Genomic DNA, 20,000 nt, shown 5'->3' on the forward strand with positions numbered 1-20,000 from the left:
CAGCATGGCGAATCAGCCCTATGTTCAAAGGTACGTTTCTACTTTGTGTGTGTGCATGTTTATTTGTTTGATACTGATTATTATATCTAATGTCACTGAAAGTTTCTCATCCTGCTTGGCCACAACAGCTGCTGGGAAATCAAAAGTTTTGATTACATACTTTATGCAACTGCATCCAAAAATAGCACCATTTAGCTGACTGATGGTGATTCACTTCCCAACAAGCTTCAATCATTAGCATACTGATTTGCGGTTCCCTTTTATAAATACTACAACTACATCTGTTCTTCTAAACATTACTAGTTGCATACCCTCACCACCCAATCCCACCTATGATATAAGCTCTTCTCTCACTGTTCTTCCAGTGTCACACTTCTCAGACACTTGCACTAAACAATTCTGTTTATTTCTTCTTTCTTGGAATTAGAATCCTTGAGAATGCCATATAGATACTCAAACCTCAAATTAAACATCAACCACATTAATTTCTTCAGTCTGAGAGGGAGGACCAGCAAAGTTGATGAATACAGCCTCTTATTAAACACTTTAGCCATTTGGATGTCCATTTTCCTAATATTTGGTCTTTCTCTAACTTTTAGTCTTTCAACTGACTAAATTACTATATAAAGTAATCATGTCACTTCATTTAATGCTGTAGTCTTTACCAGAATGATAACATTCCTTTAATCTAATATATTTTTTTGTTGCAGGAGTTGGTTATGGAATGGTGATCGTGTCAGGCATCGTATGTATTTACTATAACATCATCTTAGCCTGGACACTCTACTATCTGTTCTACTCATTCAGAGAAATACTGCCTTGGAGTAATTGTGAAAACAAATGGAACTCCAAGAACTGTGCTGTCACCGAAAGGCAGAATGTAACAGCAACCCCCAACAGTATTGTATTTACCACCAATGGTACTATGTTGACCAATGCCACCTCACTTGTCGGACTCTCAAATGCCACAGATTTGGTAGACAAAATGACTAATGATGATATCTTGTCCAATGTCACAAAAGTATCACCAAGTGAAGAATTTTGGCAGTGAGTTTTCTTATTATATTAGGTGTATGTGTATCTGTGTTTGTTTGTCTGTCTGTCTGTTTGTGTATGTGCATGCATGCATGAAAGAAAGAGAAAGAGTACAACTATAATTAACATATAGATTGTACATATAGATTGTACAACACTCCTTATTTGTGTTGGTATGTTCAGAAAAATGTTACACGGAATGCATTACCATCATTACATTATACCTTTACATCTCTATTATAAACTGTACTCTAGTATGGGCTTAGCTGCAATGTCAGAAACAAACTAAAGAAAATATATAGTATTCATATTTGCATACAAAAATGTAGAGTGCTCAATGTACACATTAGAAGTGTATAGAGTGTTATAAATATGTGTACTAATGCCAAAATCTTTAAGCATGAAGAAATAATCTTATCAGCACACTAACTAAAACCATCTCTTTGTGAAACAGAACACCATACTCTTTTTCTCCCCTACCCAAATAAAGGAATAAAATAAAAATCAAGAATATACAGGAAGAAAATAGCTTGCAAAAAAAACGAATGGATACACACATAGTTGTATGGCTTTACAAAGCTCATACCAACTCTACATGTTTTGATGCCACTACCTGTCACCTTGGACAAATGTCTCCTACCATAGACTTTTGCCTATTGAAGCCTTCTGTGAAAGCCTATCAGATAGACCAATTAACCAGTTTATCACTAACACCTGGCCTTTGGATACTTCTGTAAGCTTTTGAATCAGGTTTCCAATCAGAGGTTCCTCCTAGTAGTCTCAGATGTTCTAACAAAAGTCATCAGCAGCTGCTCCTTTCTCCCTCTGTTTAAGCCATTTCAAATATATATGTAATGTCTACTATTTCTCTTTCTTCTTTCTCATCATCAATTAACTCAGTCACTCTGTTCTTTCTTACAAATGAAAAGGTTGAAAGTGTTGGACATCACTGATGGTATTGAAGATTTGGGTATTATCCGATGGGAACTGTTGCTTTGTCTGCTACTTGCATGGGTTGTGGTATTTTTGTGCCTGTGCAAAGGAATCAAGTCTTCTGGCAGAGTAAGTTGTTGTTCTTTTTATGATTATTATTATTATTATTATTATTATTATTATTATCATTATGAGTAGTAGTAGTAGTAGTAGTAGTAGTAGTAGCAGCAGCAGCAGCAGTATTGTATTTCACCCATCTACACATTCTGAGTTCAAATTCCCCCAAGGTCAACTTTACCTTTCATCCTTTCAGGGTCAATAAATTATGTACCAGTTAAGTACTAAGGTAAACGTAATTGATTATCCCCCCCCCCACCCAAATTTCAGGCCTTGTAGAAAAGATTGTTGTTGTTGTTGTTGTTGTTGTTGTAGTTATTATTATTATTATTATTATTATTATTATTATTATTATTATTATTATTATTATTATTATTATTATTATTATTATTAAGGCAGTGATCTGGCAGACCTGTTAGCATGCTGGACAAAATGCATAGTGGTATTTCACTTGTCACTATGTTCTGAGTTCAAAATTCCGCTGAGGTCGACTTTGCCTTTCATCCTTTTAGGGTCAATAAATTAAGTACCAATAAAACACTGGGGGTTAATATAATTGATTAGTCCCCTCCCTGCAAATTTCAGGACTTGTACCTTTAGTAGAAAGGATTATTATTCATTCTGGTAATTTACATTGTGATTTCAAATCACATCAAGGTCAATTTTGTGTCCCATCTCTTAGGAGTTAATTAATGAAAGTACTAGCTTGTGATATATTAATGTCAGTCTAAATCACCTCTAATTTCCAACATTAAATCTGCCTTTGTCAGAAATCCTTATTTTAAAGATAGTAGATCCCAGATATAATGGAGCAATCAATTCAAACACTTTGCAGTATTTTATTATTTGTTGGAATAACTCAATTTTGCCATCCCACCAAGTTCAATAAAGTTGGCATCAGTAATATACACTAGAAGAATGTGAATTGGTTAAGCTACTCTGTAGTTTTGAACCAAATGTAAGAAATAATTATGGAATCATGGTAAGTGCTAAAGACTTAAGTAAGTAGTCTTCTCCACCCGCCCACTAGCACTTTATCATTCCTGAGTTCCCATAATGATTTTGAAAATTGTTTCAAATTTAATTAATTAGTCCTTAAATAACAAATATCAACATAAATATGCATATACAGAAGGACAGATTTGAAGTCTAGTTTCACTTTCCATTTCTTTCAACTGTATTACCCCGTTGTATAAATCTATTGTTCTTGTCAATAGGTGGTGTACGTGACAGCGACTTTTCCTTATTTGGTTTTAACTATTTTGCTGATTCGAGGAGTTACTTTGCCTGGAGCTTGGGAAGGGTTGAAATTTTACCTTATTCCTAAATGGTCAAGATTGCTGGATTTTCAGGTGAGTTTATGATGATGATGATGTTGTTGTTGTTGTTGTTGTTGTTGTTGTGTGTGTGTGTGTGTGTGGAGGGGCAGTTCTTGTCACTTTCTTCCACTTAGCAATCACAGATGGGAGTATATGCCTCTTGACCTTACAAGGCCGGCAAGTCCTCAATATGCCACCACCACCACCACCTCATGAGTACCTTCATTGTCTTTGTTGCACTCCACCTTACACCTAAGCAGCTACTGCACTTGCTTGCAATAAAGAAAGTTTATTCCTATATTTTGTTGTACAATACTTTTATAAAGCTAAGTAACAAATTTTTGTGAAGTTAGCTTCAATCCCTCATGTTTTAAAATTGTTTTTCGTTTTCAAACTGACCATATTTGAAACAAACCATGGAATTGAATTCTTCAACAAATGAGATAAAGAAAAGGAAAATTTTGATAAAACTTTCCCACCACTGGTTCAAACCAGAACCACCATTACTACTACAGACAGTGCCAACCAAAAGCCTCACAAACCTGCTCAGACATTTTCAACAGTCTGACTGGTACCAACTAGATTTCTGAAATGCACCAATGTGGACATGGACAATTTGTATCAGGTCATCTAGGTCATATCTAAATAGAGTATTCTGTAATCCTATAGATAACAATAGTATAACTTGTCCACTTTTTAAGATCATCAGCTACAAATTTGTGAACTGCACAGTCAATCTAGATAGACTTCATAGGCAGGGATCCAGTTACTAGAAGCTGAACACATCACTCCCAGAGTGTGGCAACTTATAGACACTGGTTTAGCTAGTTAGTTAAGTGGGTATTGAAAGGGTCAATTGTTAACAACAGACAGTGGATTTCCCTGAAAAGGAAAATTGAAAGTGTCAATTGTTAACAACAAATGGTGGGTTTCCCTGAAAAGGGCAATTAGAGTGGAATTGATTAGGTTTAGTAAGGCATAATCAAGAGAAAGAAATAGAATAGAGGGGAAACTTAAAAGAGGTGCTTAAGAAAAGCATCATAACTGAAGTACTGGTGGTGAGATTGACCCTGGATCAATTCTTGAACACTAAGCTTGGAGGATGCTTTGCTTTTCATCCTTTTGGCAGGGAAGGTCAATAAAATATGTACCACTTGAGTACTGGGTGGGGGTCAGTGTAATCAACTTACCCCTCCCTGAAAACTGCTGGTCTTGTGCCAAAATTAGGAAGAATTATTACTAAATTGGCTGAACTGTTAAGAGTGTCATCTTTGTTCAAGTTCTTTACATTCTGCTTGAATCCTGCCATGGTCAACTTCAGTTTTTAACCCTCTAGGAGGCAATAAAATAGAAGTACCAGAGTTGATATTCAACTAACCTGAACCACCCACCCCTTTCCACCACATTTCTGACCTTGTGTCTATATTAAAAAACCAGTATTATTATTATTAATCTTATTAAGGTGACATACTAGCAGAACCATTACCTGCACCTGACAAAATGCTTAGTGACATTCCTTCCAGCTCTTTACTTTCTAAGTTCAAATGCCACCAAGGTTGACTTCACCATTCATCCTTTCGGGGTCAATCGAATAAGTACCAGTTGAGCACAATCAACTTACCCCCACTCCCAAAATCGCTGGCCTTGTGCTAAAACTTGAAATTATTGTTGTTGTTGCTGTTAATATTTTATTTTTCAAAGATTTCTTTAGAATATTAGAATAAATAATTTTTATAATCTTTCAACTAATATTTCCATTTTTGCTCCCTTACAGGTCTGGGGAGATGCAGCCACTCAAATTTTTTATTCTGTTGGCATGTCCTGGGGTGGTCTCATCACAATGGCCAGTTACAATAAATTCCACAACAACGTTTACAGGTGAGGTCTACTATGTCAAGTTCAAGCTAACACAGTCATTCAGCCTGATAGAAATAGCAGCCAAATTTCTCTCAAATTACATACTACCGACCTTCAAAAAAAGATGAGATTGGAGTAATATAGTCTTAAATGCAGTGACTACATACAGTATTTGGGTACTCTAAAATGGGAGGTGGGGCTGTGGCTGGAAGACACTTTTGATCATAAATCTGCAACACTTTCCCCACTTGTGTTTAGCTATGAAGTGTTCAGTTCCTGCTGTATGAAAGTGGTAGACTTCATTGTAGATGAACAATCTCTACTTGGGTTACTTATTTTCTATATGCATACTAAGCCGTCCAACCCATGCCAGTATGGAAAATTGACATTAAATGATGATGACGATAATGAAGATTACAACCACACTTTTTAAGTATCGTCTTTAAGCCATTTCCAGTGTTCTCTATGCACATATTTTTCTTTATTCAGCTGAAAGTAATAAAATGTTGTTTAGACAACTGATGATCTTACATTTGCACAACTTGGCCAACCCATTGACACTGACATCATGTAATTATGTCTCCAATGAAGCCAGTATTGACCTGGTAGAGCACACTCACATACTCCATCTGTTCTACCACTGAATATACCTTATTTTCTTCTAACATTTATGGTAGTATATTTCCAAATTCTGAAAATGTTGCTTATACCTTACTCCGGTTTTAGGGCCATGTAGAAGGCTAAGTGTAACAACAGTCACGTGCATCAATAAGTTTGGTTGTTGTCTCCTGGTATAAATGTACGTGTCTTTGCAGATGACCAGAAATTGTGCTGGCACATTTTATTCAGTATTAGATTACTCCATCTGCCAATATACCTGAATTGTTGGACCAGGTTCCAGCTTCTTGACATGAGATTTTTGTTTTATTTGTTAATAATTAGCCCCATATACTTCATTAAAAACACAAATACAAATACTAAACATGTATGTATGTAAAGTTATTTCGTTTATTTCTTGTGATAATAATTATGTTTTTTTATCTTATTTTCAGAGATGCTATGATAATCCCAGTTATTGGTTGTACAACTAGTGTTTATGCCGGGTTAGTTATTTTCTCTGTTCTTGGATTCATGTCTTATGAAACCGGTATCCCAATTGAAGATGTTGTCACCCAAGGTAAGGGACACAAACACTACACATATTCAATTTGTCTTATAATAATTTTTGTCTCCCTTGTATAATCCCGTTCACATCTAGAACAAATCAACATCAGTGCTTGGTCAATGCTTAAACGATTCTGCATGCTACCAATCGGTATGGTTAATTAGTAATGTAGTGCACCTCATTTTGGGTACTTCATATACAATGCGATTGATCATATATTTGCTTTTAGTTAGAGTTGATAGGGGACTAAGCAACAATAACAACAATTATTTACCCTCAAAGCAACGAAGGATCATCAACACATTGACTCAACTGGCTAGATAGAGCTGTTGAATCTCCTTTCTTGTCTTTAAATAAGAAGGAATCTTTAGATAATGTCTAGGATGCGGTTATACCTGAAGTTTAAAAATAAAATTGTCTTTAACGTCAGCAAAGACACCATCGCTCCTAACACATGTAAATGATATTCGAATTTATAGTAACTTGACCCGGTAGACGTAGTCAAAAAGATTATTTTATCATTACCTTTGTTAAACTTATTTGAAATGAACTATTCAAGCGCGGTAATTATTATATTAGGGGAGATAATTATATTGATGAATTTGATTAATTGCAGTTATTTACCTTTATTAAGTAACAATTATGGAAGCAAAATATATTTGACTATGTCTCTTCATATTCTGAGTTCAAATCCAAGTCAGGTTTATTTTAATCTTTCGATTTGATATTCCTCTAATTCATTTTAACGAAATAATTATAAGATTATTAGTGTGTGTGTGTGTGTATCATGATTATCATCATTTAGCGTTCGCTTTCCATACTGGCATGGGTTAGACGGTTTGACTGGAATATATATAATCGTTACTATTATGCAAAAGTGTCATAAGTGCAAAGCATTGCTTATTCAGAAAACGAAAAAATAGTTTCACCATTACATAGCGAAACCGATGTATTACACTTTGACAATTTTTCATATCTTGGCATTTGAAGCAACTGGAGATACGATAGTTTCACTAAAAGAACCAGCTATTGCAGGCAAAAATAAATATTGAAAAGAAACGTATTTGGTCAAATTTGGACATACAACAGCTTCACATAATAGCAAATATATATATAATATATATTATATATATATGTGTGTGTGTGTATATATATGCGTGTGTGTGTATATATATATATATATATATATATATATATATATATATATATAATAATTCACTTATATATATGTATATATAAGTGAATTATTCACTTCTATTTATATTTAAATTGATAGATTTATCATCATTTTAACATCTACTTTTCCCTACCTGTGCTATGGGCCTCTTTCAATTTCTTATTTCTTTATTGCCCTCAAGGGGCTAAAACATAGAGGGGACCGACCCCAGTGCATAACTGGTACTTAATTTATGGACCTCGAACGGATGAAAGGCAAAGTTGAACTCGGCGGTATTTGAACTCAGAATGTAACGGCAGACGAAATACCGCTAAGCATTTCGCCCGGCATGTTAATGTTTCTGCCACCTTGCCTCTTTCAATTTGTATCTACCAAATCCATATTGGTCAACCTGGGACTGCTTTTCCCTACCTGCGCTATAGGTCTCTTTCAATTTCTGTCTACCAAATCCAAAATAGAAAGGAACTGAAAGAAACAAGTTTTTATTTTCTTTACATCTCACTAATTTGCATTTTTTTGTTTCTTCTTTTACCACCTTTTAGGTCCTGGTCTAACATTTGTTGCTTACCCTGAAGCTGTAACTAAATTACCAGTGTCCCCTCTGTGGGCAATTTTGTTTTTTTTAATGTTATTTACCGTTGGCTTGGACAGCCAGGTAAGTCATGTTCTTTTTTGCTCTCTCTTTAAATAATCAACATCACCCTCAGAATGTGTCTGGAGAAAAGTCCCAAATCATCATGTCCCGCCTTAATTGGTGTCTAAAAGAAAGTCAATGCATATGCAATGTTTCCTCAGCAATAGTTCTCTCACTATCTAGTTCTCTCTCTCTCTCTCTCTCTCTCTCTCTCTCTCTCTCTCTCTCTCTCTCTCTCACTCTGTCTGTCTGTCTCTCTCTCACACACTATCAATCACTCACTCTATCTTGTGCAATTTCTCAGTCTATCACTCTCTATCTCTGTATATAATATATATTACATGTATATGTATTTATTATATATATTATATATATATGATATATATATATATATATATATATATATATATATATATATATATATATTATATATTATATATGTATTATATACATATATACCTATATATTATATACATTCATTCTTGCTATCTTTTCTCTTGCTCTCTTCTCTTTTCTTTATTTTGATAGTTGAGAAAATACAAATATGACCACTTGACCTCAGATTTGTTAGCAATGTTTCTTTTATTCATTCTTTCATTCTAGTATTTTTTTTTTTTTTTTTAGAAGATTTTCTCTACAGCAAGTTTACTATTTAGTAAGTTACTAGTTAAGTTTAACGTGCAAGATAGGACCAAACTTATCAGAATTTATTCTATTTTGAAAATTAATATTATTATTATGGAAGTAGGTTTTTGGTAGCATTGAAAGAGTAGTAGAAATAGTGCTGAAATACTAGAGTAGATTTGATGATAGCCTCCCCTTCCCTCTCAATGTGTCAACATATGTCGATGTCAAGCATCAATTTTTTTTTTTTTTTTTAGTTTCAGTTATTTCTGTTTATTTGTATAAACCTCAGTATTCTATAATTTCTGCTATTTGTGAAATATGCCTTTAGTGCCTAACCTTAGTTGCAATACTATCTTAATACATGGGCACAGGGACCTTTTTAAGGGGCCCAATTGTAATCTATGTTGTTGACTTGTTGCCAATAAATAAATACTATAAGGCCCAGTGCAGAGATTTGTCCAGGAGCCTATAATGTTGCTAAGATAGCCTTGGCCAGTAGAGTTGACTCTGTTGCAAGTTTCTGAACCAAATCACATCCATGTTTTGCCACTACACTCATTTTCTCAACAAGCATTAACCAGTGTATGTTGTTGCATTTGCTGTAACAATTTTATCAGTAAAGAGGGCCTGATAAGATTATTGGCTCTGATCCAAGCTTCTGACAAAATTATATTAAAAGAATATTTTTATACACAATTTAGCTTTATTGTAACTTGTGAAAGAAAAAAAATGAAAATTTACATTTATTACTTCTGAAGAAACCAACTTTCCCATAAACTTATAAAAAAACTATGTAGAATAAAAAAATACTTTTCTTAATGAAATTTAGTAAGCTTCTTTAGTTAGTCTTAATGAAAAAATATGTAGTGAATTAAATTTGTCTAGTCGGAGTAACACTAATAAACTTGGCAATCATTAGGTGCTCATCAAATTAATTTTTCATTTAATTCTTTGTGAAGGGGAAGTGTTTTGTAATTGTCTGAGGGAAAATGGTCAAAGAAACTTCTACAGCACAAAAAGAAAAAATGGTCTTGTGTCTTTTCCATTTCAATGAAGTTCAAAAGGTAGAAAGCATCAGTAACAACCCATATTATTAAAAAATCGCTATTTTTTATGAAATTTCCCAATAAAACTGTGAAAACAATGTTTTCTTCATATAAACAATGTTTTCTTTTTTTTCAAAATATTTATTTTTCTAATCAGACCCTTTTTATACTATTAAGTAATTTATTTCAAAAGAAATTTGAAATTAAAAAAATCAATTTAAAAAAAACTTTCTGATCCTACTTTATAATTTTTGTAAATTTTTAGATTTTCTCAAAAGTTTAAATAGTAATTACCATTTTTTTTAATGAACTACCTTGATCCCTAGTCAAAATTGTTTTAAATATAAATGATAAGCATTTGGAGAGAGCGAGCAACGTTCTTTATAAAAAAATACAGGTATCAAAGTATTCAACACGCCATCAAAACAACAACAAAAATACATTCCTTGTTCATTTCAGCCATTTTTGTGTTTTTTTTTGTTTTTTGTTTTTTTCCTATACCTGTATTTTAGCTTTAAAATGAAAATCTTTCATGTTTCTTGTTAGTTGTTCTTGATTTTGGGAGTCAAATTCAAAGAACATGTGGATTATCTATCGACATGTTCTTTGGGTATCATAAGAGTTACAATGTAATGCCTACAATTGTGGCAATGCATTCTGGGTTGTTTTCCCCCTTCCAGTTCACCTCTACTAAGCTTCTGGTTGGCCACTAAAGCTTGGTAGAGTTTCTTGACAACACCATTATTCATTCCACCTTCCAAAATTAAACTGTTTAAAGAATTAATTTTTTTTTTTTTTAATATAGTCATAATTTTAATGTAGCAAAATCTGCAGTATTAAACTTAACAATTTATGTGACTTCTTATGAAGAAAATAAATTCTATCTTTATTACATCAATTAGAAATAATTTTCCTTAATTGCAAATTTATATTTTCTTATACTAAAATTTCAGGAATTTAAAGTAAAGAATATATTCCATCCTATCAAACATGTTTTTTAAATATTTAATTTATGAAAATAAAATATCTAAATTTTTCAAATTCATTTTTAGACTTTTTCTTAATTATTTTTTTTCTAGCAAAAGCCCCTGAACCCATCATGATGTATATGGTGTTGTCTTAAACTTCAAAACCATCTAGCTATGTGTGTGTGTATATATATATATGTGTTTATATATATATATATGCATATATATATATATATATACATGTATATATATATATATATATATAACTACAAAAGAATCTTTTCTCTGTCTTCCCCCTATTCTCTATCTATCTTTCTCTATCACTCTGTGTCTCTTTGTCTATCTTTGTCTATCTTTCTCTCTCAATCTCTGTCACTCCTCTCTTTTCCTCACTCTCACTCCCATTGTCTTATGCATATTCAAGTAGTTCTTGCTGACTAGAGATCATGGCATTTTAAACTGATGCTTTCTGGCTTGACATATTCAAAGAAAGACCTAAAAGTACTACTAGTTAATGCATGGATGGACACTTGACCACTCGTTCATATATAATTATCATACACATTTTTGTTTTTCCTTCATTTCTTAGATGGATTCTGTATTTGTATTGACAATCTAAAAAGTACCAATTTGGGACAGCATTGTTTAGACTCTCTCAACTTCCAAAAAATGTTTTCACATTTAGTTTTTTGCTGTTTTTTTTTTTTTTTTTTTTTTTTTCATTTTTAACTTTTTTTAATTTATTTTTATCAAATCTTTATTTTATTTGATTTTTTTTCTTTTAAACTTAAATTTTATTTTTTTATCAATTTTTTCTTCCAACATTTTACTTTTTTTACTATAGAACTCTTTGTATTTTTGTTTCTTTTTCTTTCCTTTTACGTACCCAAAATTTGAATTTTTTTTTTTTTTTAATAAAATTGAAAGGGGACAATATGAAGATTTGGTAATCTCCAGACACATTTCTTTTTTCTCTTGTTTCTTCTAGCTGTTGAAATATTACAATATGTGTCAATAAACACGACTATATTTCTTTTATGAATAGCCAGACTACTAGAATTAATGTTTTTTTTCACCCCCTCACCAAATATATCTCCTGACAAGAGAGATGTTAGTTCATCATTTTTTTCCCTTTATCTCTGTTGACTTTGTTCATTGTGTTTTTTTTTCTTACATATATAACATGTTATACACCTCTTACTTTCTTTCAACATTTCTCTTACATTTCTGTCTATGGTTTTAAGGAGTTATTTAATTTATTTCATCTCCTTTTCTGTCATTTTCCATGTAATTTTTTTTTTTTTTAGGTATTCTCCAAGCTCTCTCTCCCTCTCCCTCTCTCTCTCTCTCTCTCTCTCTCTCTCTCTCTCTCTCTCTCTCTCTCTCTCTCTCTCTCTGTCTGTCTTCTCTCTCTCATTTCCCTGTGTAGCTATTATTTTCAGAATTTTATTTTAGTTTCTCCAGTATTTAAGAATCTTTGTGATGCTAATGACATTTATTGTTTATTATAGTGAACTAAGAAGCAAATATATATGTCCCAAAAAAGGCAGTGTGTTTGTAATATGCACATACACAGACACTAGCACAGTTGAACATGCCTCCTGTTTACTCACATGGATCCATGCATAAGTGTGTGTATGTAAAACTGTGTGCGCATATAATAATGTACATTGAAAACAGCGAATGAAAGATGTTCCATTGTATGTAGATGTTAATTTTCCAGCAGAATAAACACCACTTCTCAAATGTATAGACAGGAGTTTATCTTTAGACTACTCATGTTTAAGTAATTCAATCAAGAATTTTGCAATTTGGGGCATAAAATTTTGCTGTTTGGTAAATGATCAGCTTTATGCTGATAAAGAGTAAATGGAAAATATGCATGTACATGCACACATACACATAAATACATAATTGAACATACATTACAAGTATATACATCTATGGTATTTTTTGTGCATGTAGAAATTATGAATTTCAATTGCTTTCCGTATTTTGAAGCAGATAAAAACATTAAATGTCATTTTGCTCAATTTCTGATTCACTTGTCTTTAGTTTGTATGTTGTCGCTACTTGGTTTCACTAAGGTATCTCAACTCTACATCTGTAAAAGTCCCGTTTTAACTTCTAATTGATGTAGGAAATCTACACAATTTCTTTGATCTGAATTCACAGTTGAGTTCCTGTTTTAGTAACCTCTTTATTTACAGCCTATTTGAATTTCTGGTTCTGTGATTATTTTCATCTCCCAATTCTAGTTTCAGCTGGCTTGAAAATTCAATTTTAGTAGGTCTATTAATTTGAGGTGTAGGATTAACTTCAATGTCATCATTTCTCTCATAACTCATTCAAGTATTTCACTGTAATTACTCAAACAAGGATAAAACTCCTCTGTGGACAAATCAATGTTTTGAATAAAAGATAGTTGAAATAAAATATATCTGCTACCAGTCACCAATGGAGCCATAACCATTGAATAGTAAGAAATAACATCATAGGGAGCTGCATCTTTGAGGAAATTTTGCCTCCTGGTTGCAATCATTTTACTTCTTTTAAATCATTGGTCCTTTGAGAAAGGCAGGACAGCTACACAATCTTTCCTTTTCCTAATAAATCTTAATTTTTGCGTCTGCCTAAGAATTTATTCGAGTCATCAGTAATTCCAATGAAGATAATATTTCATTTGAAATCTTGATGGGATATTCACATCTTTTTAGATGCAAAAGAATTGTTTAATTTTTTATCAGGTCATTTTAAATTCTGAGTCTGACCAACGTGATAATGTGGGAGTATGAAAAGTATGAAAAATGGTTTTAAAAAATTATATTAAAAGTATTCTTTTATTCCTATTCCTGTTGGAACAACATTCTACAAAGTTTTTTTTTTTTTTTTTTTTTTTTTTTTTTCCCTAATTTCATCTAAACTAACCATCTTGCCAGGAGATTTTAACCAAATTCAAAATACAAAAATTAGATATTTTATTAAAATAGGCAACCCATCCTCATAAATTCTATACAATTCTAAATTTAAAAATTTCTATCATAATCTAAATCAAGAGTAAGTTTTAATCTTTCTGAGAACAGGCTGTAAACCATACCCAATGAAGGGAGGCAACTAAAATACTGGTTTCCTTCCCTTGAGAGTATTAATTGATTACTTAGGTAATATATATATGTAAATCATTATTTAATATGTTCTTCTTTTTTTTTTTTTTTTTTTTTTTTTTGTCCATTATCTTCTCAATGCACTCATGTTCACGTGATGCTGACGCTCAACTTTCAATTTCAATAACAGTAACTGAATGACAAGCAAATCTATTTAGCAAATTGCTTTTTCAGCAGCAATACATGATACCAAGTTTTTGAATTGATAGACTGGACCAAATAGAATTAAATGTCTTCCTTTATAAAAGACAGAAAATTGCTACAAATGATAATCATACCTAGTGTATCAAATACACTCAGGTATATACTAAAGTTGTTATTGTTGTTGTTGAAGAAATAGCTCATGTATTGCACTGAGCTTTCTTTGGTTGATGAATGAACTCGGATGCATTATCTATTGATTTCTTCAAGGCAGACACCTCCTGGTTTTAAGCCTATAACAAAGCTATTGAATAACTTCATAATTTTTAATTCTTGTATTGGTGATTTGATTTGTAGCATTCATTGGTTCATTACCAAATGGAATTCAGTGAAGTCCTTGAGGTGGATTTCTCAAGAGTTCTTACTTAGATTGTTCTTTTAAAAGGTTTTTAAGCTAAAGACAAAGTTTTGCATATTCTTAAGAATAAAAGAAAACTTAACATAGCGTGCATTAGTTCAATTATATGCTAAGAAAAGAGGAACTCTTAACTATCCAAGCAAATCACCTTACACACACACATAATGTGTGTGTGTATATGTATTGTTTATTAAGCAATAAATCCCATCTAGCTCCTGCCAGTGTTTGGAGTCTGCTCATAACACTGCTGCTAAAAAATTTGCAAAAACACATTTGGTTTGGGAGATGGAGAATGTTATATTTGAGTTATCTTCCAAAAATATTAGAGATTTTTAAATATATGGCTTTTTTTTATCAATAACACTATATTATACTTTTCTGCATTTGTTTATATTATATTTTATTTCTAATTCTTTCTTAATCTGGCTATTGAAAACAGAAATATGTCCCCTACCACCAGTTATTTTTATCCTGTTTTTCCTCCACTGTGTAACAAAAAATAAAAGACAATTGCATGTTTTTGATATATCTTTCTTCATCTGTGTGAATTAGGTCATTAGTTACATTTCCTAGATTATTTCATACGTCATTGACTTATCAAATAAGTAGTTATTCAGTAAGAATCAATTAAGAAAACTCTTCTATATCTTTCTGAACTTTACTGATTTATCAGTTCTTACAAAAATGAAAAATTTTTTAAAAAAACAGTTGGTATTTTCAATATCTTTTTGTGTATGTGTTACATTAAGCACAGTAACCATAACTACAGTAATGATAATAATTAAGTAGTGAAAAGCTGTTTTATTATACTTTTATCCTCAATTTTTATATTTCTTTAGTTGGATAAAGGCACATCGACAGCAAGGTAAGCTGAAGAATGCATTTTGATGTTGAAAGATATTCAGATCAAAAATACAGGGGGTGGTCATCATTATTATTATTATTATTATTATTATTATTATTATTATTATTATTATTATTATTATTATTATCCTTATTATTATCCTTATCATCATAATTATTATCATTATTATTATTACTCTCATAATATTTTCCTTAAGTAGCAATTCTCTGAGCTTACGTAGATGGCATATGTGGGAGGCATCTGCAGAATTTTGTTTCATTGTTTGCAATTCAGTAATGTCGATTTGGTGATTATCCCTAGACTAAGAGATAACAGTGACAACTTTATTGGATAAATTTCCATTTGTCCTCTTTGTGGAGGTATTTTTCGAATATTCTGAATCAGAAATCTTTTATATAATGTATGGAATTGTATGTATATTCCAGTTAATGTATAAGTGCTGGTGTGTGTGTGTGCATGCAGATACATTTGCAGGAATGGATAAAAATGAGCTGGAACTGAAAAATGCTTTGTTTTGAATGTCTGTTCTTAAGTCTCTCATAAGAGTCAAAATGTTTGGATAGGCATTTTCCTGGCAATAGGTTGGTCCTTAGAGAGCATGATTCTTTTATTTTAAACTTATACACCATTCTTCAGCATCTTTTTATGAATGCAAAAAAAGAAGTTTCTTTTTTCCTTCTTAGCTTCCGTATCTATATCAGAGGGACATTGTTTATAATGTATCTACAATCCTCCCTACAATGAGTGGAAAAGCCAAATTCATTGCAGAGATTAAATATCTGAACCAAACTTTCTTTTTAATTATGATTTGTTACTATGCTACTTCTACTACTGAAAAAGTGGTGGTCGACATCAGCAAAAATCTGTTACTAACTTTGAAAATCCCCTTTATGTGTGTCTGTGTGTGTGTGTGTGTATATATATATATATATATATAGATAGATAGAGATAGATATAGATAGATAGATAGATAGATAGATAGATAGATAGATAGATAGATAGATAGATAAATAGATAGATAGATAGATAGATAGATATAAATATATATAGATAGATAGATATAAATATATATAGATAGATAGATATAAATATATATAGATAGATAGATATAAATATATATAGATAGATAGATATAAATATATATATATATATATATATATATATATATATATATATATATATATAATTACATACATATTTAAAATAAAAATTGCATTACTTTCTGACTCATTCTTATGCCATCATTGACAGTTTACATTTGTCTTCTCTGCTGGTCCAGTCCCAGTATGTTCTTATTCAGAACTACTGTCCCACTCAAATATTCCATTTTTTTGCATGGTTTCTGTGGCTGGGTGCCCTACCAACTACTTTACACATGATAATGGATACATATTTTCATAACATCAGCATGAGAGAGGGTGTAGTGCGATGTAAGACAAAGCAAATGATTCATAGATACAGCTGATGGATGTGAGACTAATAAGAATCTCTTAAGAGATAACCTGTGAGAAATATAGTTTTCTATATGTGGTGACAAGCAGAATGGAGTACCAAGTATGGGTAAATTTGATGCTGCCTTTGTGTGTATAGATAGACAGACACTTTATTCTGTAGGTTAAAATTTTGCTCTCACAAACAATAGAGATTATGTTATACATCACATTCAATAAAAAATATGTACACAGTGTTTGAAGTGTTGTACAGATATTGTATATTAAGAAAGAGGAGGCAGTCAGAATTGTGGATAAAATCTTCTTTATTAGTACTTTCATCCATGGATGAAAGCACTAATATAGAATTATCCAAAATTTTGACTGCCTCCTTCTTCTTTATATATATAATGATAAAGATCTTTCCCAGGTCATATAGATTCAGAGGGCCAGTTCCTTAGTTTCCATGGCATGTTTTGCTCACCTGGTCCATGAACTGAAGCCACAATCTTACAATCATGAGCCCAACACCCTAACCACTAAGCCACATGCTTCCATTATATACTCATACTATATTCATCATCATCATTATTTAACATGTTTTCCAAGCTGGCATATATATATATATATATATATATATATATATATATATATATATATATATACTCATTTCACACACACACACACACATATATGACAGGCTTTTTTCAGTTTCTATCTACCTAATCCACTAATCTATTTGCAAGGCTTTGGTCAGCCTAAGGCTAATAGAAGAGATACTTGACCAAGGTGCAGTGAGACTGAACCTGAAACCATGTGGTTGGGAAGCCACACCTCTGCCTGTATGTGTATGTGTGTGTGTGTGTGTGTGTGCATAAGGAAGTACTAAGTCAGAGCAGTGCTTTGGTAGAATTGTTAGAGTATCAGCTGAATAAGCTGCTAGGGTTCTACACTCTTTTGTGCAGATGTGACAGTGATGAATACCTCTTGCAGTAGGTGTTTACAAAGCTTAACCACACATGCTGATACACAGCTTTGTTCCATTATGGAATCTTTCATTGATTCTTTTGCCACAGTCAGCAATTTTATGTAACACATGATAGAGCTGTTAAAAATCAAGAGATACATGTGTCTGAAACATTTTGAGGCAACTTATTTATGCATTTCCCTCCCCCCCCCAAAAAAAAAGTACAGATCTACATCCTGGCATGCAACTGAAGTTGCAGGTGTTACATCGGAGTTTTCTTTCTCGAGAAATGTCTGAATAAAAGCTCGAGGTCTCTCACTCCTAGCTGTTGGATGACTGTCAAAATGTGTGTGTATGTGTTTATGTGTATATATTTGCATGTGTATGTGTATATATGCATACACATACACTTATATGTGCATACATGCACATTATACATACATTCATACAACTGTGTGTGTGTGTGCACACGTGATTTTTCATGTTAACACACTTTGAACAAAATCTATTAAGTTATAACTATATATATAATTCAATAAATAGATTGTAAAACAAATATGAGAATGTGTGCATAGATATATATGTGTGTGTGCATATACACACATACAAGAGTGGGCTGACTATGAAGGGGTGATGTTAGAGCTGCGAAATCTTCATGCAATAATTTCAACCCTTGTTAATAATTGCATTCTTTCTATCCAGATAAACTGACATCTGACTGTTCAAAGTAGACTTCAAAAGTAACTGGTAGCAACAGCAAATATATCATCATTACTGCAATACTGGTTCCCAGCTAAGTATTTTTTCATGTTGGGAAACAGATGATAGATGGGACCAAATCAGGATAAATCAGGAGGGTGATCAACCAGTTCAAAACTACAGTCATGCATAGCTGTCATTGAAAGCTAAGATTTATGTACTGGAGCATTGTCCTGATGAAACAAGACCTCATTTGTCAGTTTTCCTGGGCGTTTTGTCTTAATAGCCTTCCATAACTGCCTCAGGAAGTTATTAGAGCACACTCCACTATTGAAGATAGTCAATAAACACAATACCTTTTGCATGCAAAAAATAAACTGAGGCCATAACCTTCCCAGCTGAGGGGACGGGTTTCCACTGCATAGTTTGTGTCTTTGTCTCTTGCACAAAGTGATGAAGCCAACATTCATCCTGGATTAGGAAACATTCAAGGAAAGCAGCTGTGGAATCTGCCTGGAACAATGTCAGATTTTGCTGTGATGTGATCATCAGGTATTAGAAGACACCCACCAAGCTCATTGTGCAGAATATTCTCATCTTTCTCAAGGGATATGGTAATAGCATTGGCTGTTTGATTTATAGTCAGTTGCCTGTCATGTAGTGAACACAGTCAATATTTTCTTCAGTGGTGGCAATTTCAGGACGTCCTGACCTTCGATTGTATTTATGATACTCCATTCCCCTCCTAAATTCAGCTGCCCATTTTTGCAGTTGATAAAACTGGAGCATCATCCTCTAATGTAGCAACTATGTCAGCATATGTTCTTAGGGACTAAATCTGTAGATTCTTGTTAACACCACAATGCTAAATTTTGTCCATTTTCAAGAGCAGTTATTACTAGTTACTTTAAAATCTTCTTTGAACAATCAGATGTCAATTTACCTGGAAAGAAACAATGGAGTTATTAATAAAAAGGGTTGAAATTAATGCATGCAAAATTTTACAGCTTTGACATCACTCCTTCATAGTCAACCTATGAATGTTTCAGCCCACCCTTGTGTGTGTGTGTATATGTATATATATACATATATATATATATATATATATATATATATATATATATATATATATATATATATATATATATATATATATACACACACACACACACACACACACACACACACACACACACACACACACATGTGTGTGTACATGTATTAAAGATGTACTAAGAGAAAGGCTTTTCATTCAGTTTTCTTTCACTCGGTTCAGTCCACATAGGCACTCTGCCCTTTATAGAGTAGCATCAGCTTTACCAAGAAATTTTCTGTCATCTCTTGGATTTTTGCCTGTTTTTTGTTTGTGTTCTTCTTGTTCTGATCTTTTTCGTTTCTTCTTATCTTTTTATTTTGGTTAGTTTCAATTATTTTCAAT

General features: G+C 32.4%; 1 protein-coding gene across 1 annotated transcript in view; it reads left to right on the forward strand.

The window, feature by feature from the left end:
* Window positions 1–20,000, forward strand: part of LOC106868737 (sodium- and chloride-dependent glycine transporter 1) — a 58,496-nt gene that overhangs the window by 23,232 nt on the left and 15,264 nt on the right. The window contains exons 3-9 of the mRNA XM_014914134.3: window positions 1–30; window positions 711–1,047; window positions 1,965–2,097; window positions 3,303–3,437; window positions 5,179–5,282; window positions 6,314–6,438; window positions 8,146–8,258. The exon at window positions 1–30 is cut by the window's left edge and continues 102 nt beyond it. Of these exons, the coding sequence (XP_014769620.1) occupies window positions 1–30; window positions 711–1,047; window positions 1,965–2,097; window positions 3,303–3,437; window positions 5,179–5,282; window positions 6,314–6,438; window positions 8,146–8,258 (977 nt within the window). The remainder of the gene's footprint in view (window positions 31–710; window positions 1,048–1,964; window positions 2,098–3,302; window positions 3,438–5,178; window positions 5,283–6,313; window positions 6,439–8,145; window positions 8,259–20,000) is intronic.

The sequence above is a fragment of the Octopus bimaculoides genome, chromosome 20, assembly GCF_046866305.1.
Source record: "Octopus bimaculoides isolate indiv1 chromosome 20, ASM4686630v1, whole genome shotgun sequence".
NCBI classification, from domain to species: Eukaryota; Metazoa; Mollusca; class Cephalopoda; order Octopoda; family Octopodidae; genus Octopus; species Octopus bimaculoides.